General features: G+C 35.7%; 3 protein-coding genes across 3 annotated transcripts; 1 reads left to right on the top strand and 2 right to left on the bottom strand.

The window, feature by feature from the left end:
* The first annotated feature begins 549 nt into the window (after positions 1-549).
* LOC110721435 (probable LRR receptor-like serine/threonine-protein kinase At1g34110) lies at positions 550-4,253 on the top strand. Its single transcript, XM_021900579.1, has 4 exons — positions 550-1,291; positions 1,753-2,013; positions 2,116-2,967; positions 3,393-4,253. Exons 1-4 carry the CDS (start codon positions 862-864, stop codon positions 3,872-3,874), a joined length of 2,025 nt encoding a protein of 674 aa, XP_021756271.1. The 5' UTR covers positions 550-861; the 3' UTR covers positions 3,875-4,253.
* A 2,390-nt stretch (positions 4,254-6,643) lies between these two features.
* LOC110721434 (pentatricopeptide repeat-containing protein At2g45350, chloroplastic-like) lies at positions 6,644-8,901 on the bottom strand. Its single transcript, XM_021900578.1, is given in 2 exon segments — positions 6,644-7,165; positions 7,168-8,901. Coding segments are annotated over 2 exon segments (1,938 nt in total). The 5' UTR covers positions 8,747-8,901; the 3' UTR covers positions 6,644-6,806.
* Positions 8,902-9,185: 284 nt separating this feature from the next.
* LOC110721329 lies at positions 9,186-10,355 on the bottom strand. The gene is made up of 2 exons (XM_021900467.1): positions 10,183-10,355; positions 9,186-10,047 (listed from the first exon to the last, which is right to left on the bottom strand). The coding sequence occupies exons 1-2, from the start codon at positions 10,237-10,239 to the stop codon at positions 9,439-9,441; spliced, it is 666 nt and encodes a 221-aa protein (XP_021756159.1). The 5' UTR covers positions 10,240-10,355; the 3' UTR covers positions 9,186-9,438.
* Positions 10,356-11,832: the final 1,477 nt, after the last annotated feature.

Genomic DNA, 11,832 nt, shown 5'->3' with positions numbered 1-11,832 from the left:
TAGCCGCTAACATTGTTAGCGGTTTTATACTGCGGAATCCCAAACCTAGGAACCGATCCTACGTGGACGGTATCGTGGGAGATAGTCTTTACACCGACTTATATAAGGAATTAATTTATATTTTAGCATTATTTAGGGAAATCACTCCTTTAAAATATGGTTTAAACTTATATCTTATGTTTGTTTTACTGGTATGATTTAAGAACCATGTTAAATTCTCTTCTTTTTTTAGATAGAGTAGATAAATTCTCTCTCTCTCTCTCTCTCTTTTTTTTTTGGCTACTTATTTCGAAATAAATAAACGTATACTACAAACTCTTAATGCATGAGGTTTATAAACCTAATTACCTAAAGGGTGTTGAATTCAGCTCATACCAATACTTATAGGTATCAAATAAAAGAATAAAATTTCATTCCACAATCAAACCAAACATATGATACTAAAAATCAAGTTCCAAATCCATAGCACTTCAATTTCATTCCTAATTCCAACCATATTGCTAATGAACAATTATCACACGTCCACAAATGACAAACCATGAAACCATAGTGAATTAGTGACAAGTCAATTTAAGATTGCAAAAGTGCAAACCATGCTCAAAGCCAAAAAAAGCTACACAACAATAGTTTCTGAAACGGGTAACCGGAGCTTCCAGTCACCCCCACAAACACCACCATTTCAAATTCTTAACACTCACTTTCTCTTCTCTCCTCACTCATTCCCTCCTTTCTTCTTCTTCCTCCCATCCCTTTCTTCGCCCACATTTTCTCTCTCCTCCGCAAACCAAAATACACACTTCCACAAAATAAAGCACTCATCTTTTTTCACCCTTAACCTTTTCACCTCAAACCCAGAAAAAAATGAAGCTAACCCATTATTCTTTCCTCCTTTTTCTGCCCCTTTTTCTCATATGCCCACCAACTGTTTGTGAAAATGCCGAGCTGAAGACCCTCATTGATATCAAAACCTCTGTTGACCCTCACCATACATTTCTTTCTTCTTGGACTGTTAATGGGGATCCTTGCAGTGGTACATTTGAGGGTGTTGCTTGCAATGAGTTTGGCAAAGTTGCTAACATTTCATTGCAGGGTAAAGGGCTTGATGGGGTTTTACCTGCCGCCATTGGTGAGCTTAAGAGCTTATCTGGGTTGTATCTGCATTTCAATAGGTTGAGTGGTGAGATTCCTAAAGAAATTGCTGGGTTAACTCAGCTTACTGATCTGTATTTGGATGTCAATTACTTCAGTGGCAATATTCCTGAACAAATTGGAAATATGTCTAATTTGCAAGGTCAGCTGTCTAATTATTATCTGATTTCAATATGTTATGCAGACTCGAGTACTCGTGTTGGATACAACTTGGCTATTTTATGAAAACTTTCCATGAATGCGGCGTTATATGAAGTGTCAAGAGTGTTCAAGGATCCGACACGAGAACTTGAGTGAAAATGAAGACAACATGTAACATAGCTTTTTTTTTTCCTTTTCTTTCTGTCACCTTTGTTTCATTTACATCTTGGTTTCTAGAAAATGCATATATATTTGTACTTGTCAATTTGTACATGTGATTGGAATTGCTAATTTTGATATATGCATCTGTAAATCACAAATTAAGAAGCAAAAAAAGATGCAAACTTTGTTAGAAAATTTGTTCTTGCTTATTAGAAAGGTTTTTGTTTTGCATTTTGCAGTATTCGAAATGGGTTTTGAAGATAACTGAAAGTGTTTCAATTTGCTTGTCTTGTATTGCAGTGTTGCAGCTATGCTATAATAAGTTAAGTGGGAATGTGCCAACACAAATAGGTTCTCTCAAGAAGCTTAATGTTCTTGCTTTGCAGTATAATCAGTTAACTGGTGCTATTCCTGCTAGTTTGGGAGGCTTGGATATGTTAACCAGGTTGGATTTAAGCTTCAATAGGTTGTTCGGTTCGATTCCAGTCAAGTTAGCTGAAGCACCCTTGTTGCGAATTCTTGATGTTCGAAACAATACTCTTTCTGGGAATGTGCCTGCTGGTAATGTGAATTTCTACTCCATCTATTTTAGTCAAGATTTGCTCAGTAAGTTAGCAGATGATTGGGAAAGCAAGGAACTAACATAAATTCTATAACTTGCAGCTCTACATAGATTGAGTGATGAATTCCAATATGAGAACAATCCAGGTTTATGTGGAGTTGGTTTCGCTTCCTTAAGAGTTTGCTCTGATTCTGACAACCAAAGCAAGAGTAAACCCGAAGCTTTTACACCAAGTTCTTCTGGCTATGCAAGGAAAGATCTACCTGAATCAGCAAATCTCCCCTCAAATTGCAGCGGAGCGCAGTGCTCAAAATCTTCTAAGTCCTCCCATGCTGGTATTATTTGTGGGGTTGTTGCAATTGCGTTGATCACCGTTATTGGTCTTTCAATGTTCTCAATGTACCGCCGCAGAAAACAAAAGATTGGAACCAACTTGGATACTACTGATGGTCGGCTTAGCACGGACCAGGTTAAGGATGTTCACAGGAGAAGTGCTGCACCTCTTATTAGTCTTGAGTATTCAAATGGGTGGGATCCTCTGGGAAAAGGTTCACAAGAATTATTTGAGAATTATATGTTTAATTTAGAGGATGTCGAGTCTGCTACCCAGCACTTTTCTGAAGTGAATTTCCTAGGGCGGAGCAATTACTCAGCTGTTTACAAAGGAGTATTAAGAGATGGATCTATAGTTGCTATCAAGCGCATAGCCAAGACAGGCTGCAAGACTGATGAAGCAGAGTTCTTGAAGGGATTGAAGATCCTGACTTCCTTGCAGCATGGAAATCTTGTCAAACTGAGAGGATTTTGCTGCTCAAAGGGGAGAGGAGAGTGTTTTCTAATCTATGATTTTGTTCCTAATGGAAACTTGCTTCAGTATCTCAACTTAAAGGATGGCACCGACAAAGTTCTCAATTGGTCTACTAGAGTTTCCATTATCAAGGGCATTGCCAAAGGTTAGTAGTATGAGGTTAACTTCCTCGTTTGCTACTTCTGCTTTCACAGTGGTTCTGTCATTCATGTTATATTTTGAGTTACATACGCCTAAGTTGTGTGCATGGTCCAAGGGCTAAACTTTACTCAAGAAGAGTCTTAATTGGGGTATTGCCAATTTGATGCAGTTCTTGTATAAGTGTTTTTGAGAGTCTTTACTTATAAAAATATGGATCTTCTTATCACAAATAAACCCCAACAAACTTTACTCCAGAGTTGGAGTAGAATTTTGGAGGAAAGCTTGAATCTTTGCCTGATGAGCAAGATGAATAATTAGGGTATTCTGAGAAAGTTTATTCCTCTAAATGCTTGATTAACCAACTTGATATGTATTAGTAATATCATTTGAAGTTCACTAATTGTTCCTTTTTACGTCTTTTCTTACCAGGTGTTGATTATATACACACCCCACAGGGAAGTAAACCTGCTTTGGTTCACCAAAATATATCGGCTGAAAAAGTGTTGATTGACTGGCGCCTTACTCCACTACTCGTGGGATCTTGCCTCTACAAGCTCCTCGCCGATGATATTGTCTTTTCAATGCTGAAAGCCAGTGCAGCCATGGGTTACCTTGCTCCGGAGTACACAACCACTGGGAAATTTACTGATAAGAGTGATGTATATGCTTTTGGCATAGTTCTATTCCAAATTCTCTCAGGTAAAACTAGAATTGACCAGTCAATTCGTCAAGGTGCTGAGTCTGGAAGATTTGAAGAATTTATTGATGCAAACCTACATGGGAAGTATTCAGAATCTGAAGCTACTGAGCTTGGTAAAATAGCTTTACTTTGCACCCACGAACTCCCTCATCAAAGGCCATCAATAAACACTGTGAGACAAGAATTAAGTCTGCTTGATGACAGTTCTTGAATTAGGAGATTATTTTCTTGCCCAGAGTTTTTCCAATTAGTGACAAATGGGCAAATGCTAACTGCCGGCTAATCTCATTTGCGGTGTATAAGTCATTGATGTAACCATCTATGTAATTGTTGTAGCTTAAGGTTGTTTGTAGGCTAGTCTGTTAGTCTGTTGCTGTTATAGAAATTTAGTGCAAGTGCCAAATGCACAACTGATGTTGTAATCTAATTAGAATTTTCAGGTAGTTGTCCTCACTACTTCAATAGTCACTACTTCACTAGTATGGTGTTGTACTGTCTTATGAATTTTGTTTCTCCGACTCGCTAGAAGATTGATGCAGTATTGTTGCATAATCTTGTTTTGAATAAATCCATGGCTGAAATTTATATAATTTGGCATTGCCTTCTTTTATTTTTGATTTTTTTATTCTTAAGGTGAACTAGCGGAGGATTAAAACAAAAGCTATCAAGAATTACTACCAGGTAGATCATGTTCAATTAATAGAGGGGTTCAGTGACCCTAACCCCCCACTATAATTGATACTCATAGATACATGTTAACATCAACTAGCTCACATTAATATAGCGTTAGATTTTAAAAATCCGCACTTTAAGCACATAAAAAGTCACGGTGGTCTCACAATAACTTAATACAGACTACTCCGTAGACAAAATTGTCTCACACAGGACTTTCCTACATCGGGTCCATGCCAGTGTTTTCTTCAAATGCATGTACAGAACTTCATATTTAAGGAATTAAATTTGGTTCACTGTTTGAAGTGCAATAGATCAGTTTCATTATTGACAAAAGTTCATAGCAGGAGAATTGCATATGATATAGGTATGTGACAAAAAGATATGTACAAGTTGAAATTTAGTACACATTTCACATTTGGAGTAAGCATCATCATTAAGTGTTTCAGTGGAATTACATAGAAGTGAAGAACTCATATTGGGGGCCCATTATGACTGGAGAAAGCTACTGTCCTAATAACTACTGCCCATGTGCGTTATGGGCCCATCACAGCCCTTTATCAATATGACAGAACTCAGAAAAAAACACTGTATTACTGATGTTTTAAACCATTTGCCTTCATTTTTTAAAAAAAAAAACATGATTTTTTTTTATTTTTTTTTTAAATATGACAAATTCCTATTTCCTACCCTACCAAAAAATAATAGGGAGTAGTTATTAAGATTAATTAATATAATGGAATAAGTAAAGTAAAGATTGAAGTGAGCGTAAAGAAAGAGAAAAAACTTAGGCACAAAATGATTGGAAAATAATAGGGAGTATTAATGCTAGAATAGATGGACATCTGGACATGAAATGTGGTAGTAGTTGAAATATTTAAAATTGGGTTGGTTCTATTTTAAGATTGGAAAAAAAACAAAAACATCAATTGAAGACTATTTAGGGAATACATGTGTTAAATACGGGACTATGTCACACCCATCGATCATCAAGAGAGAGAGCCCAAGTATAAAGAGTTTTCATCTCAAAACTATATGGTTATGGTTATAAGAGTAGCCTCTTAGCCTTATTAAGTACGGATTATATAACTATGTAACACTTAAATCAATTGTTTGAAAAAGTCACGTGTCAACAAGGTATTATATTGAGTGATAGAAGTTAAAATGTAAGCTATTTGGCCTTTAACCAGCCCGAGTGTTAAGACTAAACATGTGGTCTAAGTAGTATGTAGATACACTATAGTAGTATAGCTTCTAATCCTGCTATAATCTACTCCGGTTTTTCCTAATGATCAGTGCTATAATGAGAAATAAATAATTCATTTCTCCTAAATGCAATAGTTCCCACAATTGGTAAAATACCTAGCAAATATTGCATATATCTCCATGTTCAAATATACAAATGTAGACAATTTTTTATCCGCTCAACATGTGAATGGACAAAAATTGTCCTAAGGTGATAGATAGAAAGAATTTTTTTTGTCTTCATCATTGGAAAATTGACAAAAAGAAGAGTCTAAAATTCACACATACACAGAATTTTTTTTGTTCTCTCTCTTGCATGTGAACATTTTTTGTCTTATTTTTAACTAGTGGTTTTGTCCTGCTTTATTTCACAATTTAAGCTCTCCTTTTCATACTAGTCTGTTCAATATCACAAGTTATGTTCTACTGAGACTGCTGGAAAAATCTTCCAGTATACATATGCAACAATTTGAACTTGAAACCCTAAAATCTTGGTTGTGATATTTCCACAGTATAATATGGATTACCAGGAAGAGAAATTTCAGCCTCATTTATCTTGGACACTTGTAACATACAGGACATTTTTGGTCGAGTCTGATGTTAATCAATTTGAGACTGATAGACCATCAAGATTATTATCTTAGTGAAAATCTATGTTATTTTGACTCTTCATTTTACCTCAAATACCCATGTCAAATACTCGACACTTGGACTTGGGTATGACACTAACACACTTAATTTTGGACCAAACTCAGGCGAAAATTTCATAATATAATATGACCATGTCTAACACTCAGATGCATACCCATGGTCATAGTAACATTGGGGGAAAACTGAAAATGCATATTGATCTATGGTCACACGTGAATGACAGCAGCAGTTAATTGGGGGAATATGAATTCCATTTCTTTACCTTAATCCCATCTGACTAGCATTCTAGCCTGATAATATAGTTTCTACAATGTATAATCTCTGGCCTGAATCAAAGCGTAGGAAAAAAAAAAAAAAAAAATCAAAATGATGGGACTAATTTTGCACAAGTATTGAGGATAGACACAAAGGATTGTTGCCAACCTTCAAAAAGCGACTATTAACATCATATTTGGTTTATAATTACATTTACATTAAGCTTCTGCAATCTGCCAATCTGCATGCATATCTGTATAGTATAAATGGAATATACACATACATACATTCGATGATTAATAGAATGAAGTCGTACCTAACTAGTTTACTAGTTCCAGCTCTGTGAATTCTGATTCCAACTTCAAGCTGAATCCTGAAGCACTGAAGTTTTCCAACAGAGAATAGACCTCTCCAGTATGAGGATGAGAATTATCTCTAACAAGAAACTCCTGGACTGCTCCATTAAGTTCAATAGAACTGCAACCAGGAAGTTTCTTCAATGCTTTGTTCTCCATTACAGATCTAATCCTGCTAACATTTTCCCACATGCCAAATCCAGCATACATGTTAGACAGAAGCACATAAGAGGCCGAGTTCCTAAAATCAAGCGTCATAAGGAGCTCAGCAACCTGCTGCCCTAAATTTAAATCTCCATACTTAATACAAGCACTAAGCAATGCCTCCAGATGATGTCATTTGGTTCAATAGGCATCTCGTCAATAAATATCTTCGCTTCTTTTAGGTATCCAGCACGACTGAGAATGTCAACCATGCATCCATAGTGCTGAAGCTTTGGCTCCAATTGATGCACTCTCCTCATCAGTTCGAAACACATTTTTCCTTCCTTCACTAAACCAGCATGACCACATGCATTTAGCAGACCAATAAATGTAATATCATCAGGCTTCAGAAGGAGTTTATGCATCTCCATGAAAAGCTCAAATGCCAATTCACCCAAGCCATGAACAGCTAACCCTCCTATCATGGCATTCCAATGATCAACATCTTTCCATTCCAAACTCTCAAATACCTGAATTGCACTATCAATGCTGCCACACTTTGAATACATATCTATAAGAGCCACAGCCAGACTCCCATCAATGGTAATTCCAATGGCCTGAATATAGGAATGCACAGCGATGCCCTCATCAACCTGTCCTAATTGAGCAATGGCAGAAAGAACTAAAGAGAGCGTAATTCTATCAGGGAACAAATAGTTCATTTGTAATACATCATGGAAGAATTTCAGTGCTTCGAGAAAATTTCCATTTTGAACATATCCAGCCATCATGGCATTGCAAACCACTATATCCTTTCCAGGAGCTTGATCAAACAAATTCCTAGCAATGTCAAGAGTGCCAATCTTTGCATAACCATCGATCATTGTGGCCCAAGTGATTACGTCTCTTTTAGGCATTCGGTTAAACAAGTCGTGGGCAACTTCCATTTGCTTGCATTTCACAAGTCCATGAATCATCAAATTCCAAGTAACCATATCCCTCTTAGGCATAACCTCAAACAACTCCCAAGCTTTATCAAGCTCATCTTCGGACTGTGTATACCCACCAATCATAGAATTCCAAGATATCAAATTCTTCTCTTTGATCGGCATACAATCAAACAACTCCCTAGCGAGGCTCAGAAACCCCGCCTTCACATACCCATCAATCATCGCATTAAAAGAAACCGAATCTCTCTTTGGCATTCTATCAAACACTTGGCGTGCAAACTCAACACACCCGCATTTCACATACAAAGAAATCAAACAATTTTGCAGATACAATTCCGACCCAAAATCCAATTTTTTCAACAACCCATGAATCTGCATCCCTTCTTTCAAAAACCCAGATCGAGAACAAGCTTTCAGAACCAAAGAAAACGAGTATTTATCAACATAAACACCATTCTCAAGCATGAAACTGAAGATGAAAAGACCCTCTTTTGGTTCAAAATTACCAGCAAAAACTGACTTAATAACCAAATTAAAAAGAAAAGGATCGAAACGGGTTTCTGGGTTCAAAATCAGATTATGTTGCGACAACAGTAGGAATCGAGCAAAGTGGATTAGAGGTGAATAAGGGGAAGAAGAGAAACTGAGGATAATCTTTTGGGTAAGATTAGGGTTTTTGATGAACCCAGTTGTAATTAAGCGAGCATGAATTTGTTTGATGTCGTTGAAGGTCTTGCAATGGTGGAGGAGAGAGAGTGTAGGAACAGCGGAGTTCCATGGTTGAATTGGATTTGTAGAGAGTAGTAGCATCAATTTTAGCGGGAAAATTAGCCCAACAAATTGTAACAGTGGATAAAATGCTGTTAATATGGTTATGATCTCTAGATAGGGCCGCTTGAGGTCCTTTCCCTACTGCTTTGGGGGGAAATAATTGGCGGTCTGTTTTACTCGACTTATCTTGTTTGAAATTATTTTACGGTGTACTTTTTAAATGAATTTTATCTAATTAGCTGAACTTGTTTTATTTCAAAGTCAAAATCATTTGACTATGGCCTAAAATATATATTTTAAGCAATGCAATTCGAATTGACTAGGTAAATTTTATTCTACATTAGTTGTATTTATCGTTCACCCAAAACTATCATATATAAAAGTATTGTCATTGCAATTTGAAAGATGCTTACAAGTAAATATTATAACTTTATACATTTGTTTTGAGTACAACATAGATTTATACAATTGTTGCTAATCTTATTAGTACATAATCTCTAACAATTTCCGATATAAGGTGTACATAATTTGTTGAAACTAATACAAATATGCAAGAGAACATAAATAGAAATGCTACATTTATGGATAGAATTGTTCCTTATCCATAGACCCTAATTGATTAAATTAACAACGAAAGATCGAAGCAAACATCTAAGCTTTTCCAAAAACAACAAAGCTAGATTTGCATCACGATTCACAACGTAATCCTAAATATTTACATCCTAAACAATCTAAGCTTGAATAACTTTTTGAGGGGAAGTTACCCTAAACACATGCTCTTCACCAGTGCATTTGTCCACTTTTACTATCCATTTACTCCTCTTCGTATTGAGTCCATTACCATTATAATCCCGAATACCATGATTTTTAGGCACTTTGCTAACCAACAACCCTTCTCCGATAGGTAAGAAATGACCCCCTAACTTGTTGCACGAGGGCACTAGATGTTGGGCGTTGTACCCTACAACTAATGCCCCGCCTTTACCTTGAACCCTTCCTTTTTGAGCGGCTTTGAAAATTCCTTCATGACCGTCGATATTACAATCGACGGTCACAGAATCCCCACTCTTAAACCGATTAGTCAACAAGTCGAGGGGATCCCCTATCACAAACTCGACGTGGTCCAAGTACCGTGACAACTGAGATTTCGATGCCTGGAGCTCAGTTGACCCGGGCAAGATACAGACCACCCGCCCGCTAGTCTGTTGGGCTGCAGCAACAAGGCCCAAGGTAGTTGGGCCTGCAATGGACCCACATACCTCCACCATAAGTTGAGCATTGTTTCCCCCTGCTAGGGCTGATATGAACTCTGCTACATCAGGCTCTTTGCCTCTTTTGCCCTGCAAAAATTACCCATAATAAAGATTAATCACAAAGACTCAAACTTTGTTCATAGAAAACTCAAAAAAAATATTAAAAATTGATAATTAAAATTAAAAAAAAGGTTTATATATATAAATATATACTAAACTTACCATTTTGATGGTTCTAAGGTAAGCTCTAGTAGCATTTTCAGCAGACCAATGAGACATATTGGTGTAAAATTTTGTAATAAAATGTGTTTATGCAACTAATTAATATGCTTTGAATATTTTTTTTTAGAAGTTTAAGGTTGAAGTGAAGTTATGAAGACTAGATAAGAAAGGTATATATACCTAGAAAAAGAGGCCTAGATTTGGGAAGCAACTAAGGCAGGTTCTTTTCATATTATTAAAAAGGACCTTTAATTTTAGAGCCCTTACCAACTAACGTGCTGACCAACAATTATTTGTTTACTAAATGTTTAGTACTACTCCATACTGCAACCTGAATTTTTATTGAGATGAGTTTGGAAATATCTGAGAATGATGAATTGATAATCTTTTTTATAATGACTTGCAGCTAAGGAAATGTAACCATTAAAGTTTGCGACCACTATCAGTGTACGTGAATTTGACATTAAAAGCTTAGAGTGTGTTAAAATCATATGCCATCTGCATCACTACATTTGTAACTCTTTATCGACTAACGATATCCCTGGCCAAGGGGTGCTCACAGTCCAATTTAGTGTTGTATTTCATTCGAGAACAAAGTCATATTTAGGTTTGATCAAGTGCATTATAATTTTGCATTTATTGATTACAACATTGAATTATTTTATGAATTAATAGCATATAGGTATTAGTAATGAAGAAAATTTTACTCTAGTAATTAAGCTTGATAAAACATTCTAAGATTAAATTGTAAAACTCAAAGATGCATTATTAATGCAAGAAAACATGAAGAACAACTCCATAGAGCTCAGGTAGAACATGTCGCCAACTAAACCACACTAAAATGATGCTGCAAAACTTGTCAATCTAATCCTTACATTAATTAAGACCACATTAATTAGTAGTTTGTGACCTTCATAGATGTTAGAATATCTAATTAATTAAGTGGTCAATTATGAAAATCAAAACTACACATAATTATTTTTTGGCAGTATATGAAACAAGTCGATCCATTGGCTTACCAAATATTCATATGGATTCGTTGTTATGTCCAATATTAGACCTACCAAATTCTATAATTTTAGTACTTTATTATAAAATTGCATCAGCATTATAATAAGAAACTATTTTTTTTTTCAGTTGTATGATAACATATTCTCCTGTTAAAGTTTAAATACAATAACCGACCAAAAAAAGCCGGTTTGGTTTGTACCATAGGTCCATATTTGATGTTTACAATTAAGTCACACGATGAAATTAATAATAGTCAATAGTTCGCAACAAAAGAATAAAATTTGTGCTAGTCAATACTAATTAGCCCCAAGTTTATAGATTTCATGTTTAATAAAGCCCACAATATCTACATAAAGATCCAATCTAGGTGCAAGTTTTGTTTATGTTAGAATTAAATAGAAAGTAAAACGAATAGATTAAATACGCAAGCTCTTTATTCCGGATTAATAAGGATATTGAGAATTGATTATTTCGAACCATCATATGGAGTATAAAATTTGATCATGAACACACATTAACGGCTTAAAACTAAAGAAATTATTTAATTTATTACTATAATTACTACTTAATGTTCGACTCATGCCTAGGGGTGTACAAAAATTGGCCCGGACCTGAAACCGGACCTGAACCGACCTGAAC

This window comes from Chenopodium quinoa, unplaced genomic scaffold, assembly GCF_001683475.1.
Source record: "Chenopodium quinoa cultivar QQ74 unplaced genomic scaffold, ASM168347v1, whole genome shotgun sequence".
NCBI lineage: Eukaryota > Viridiplantae > Streptophyta > Magnoliopsida > Caryophyllales > Amaranthaceae > Chenopodium > Chenopodium quinoa.
Note: the sequence above shows the minus strand (reverse complement) of the source record. Positions and strands in the feature narration are given on the sequence as shown.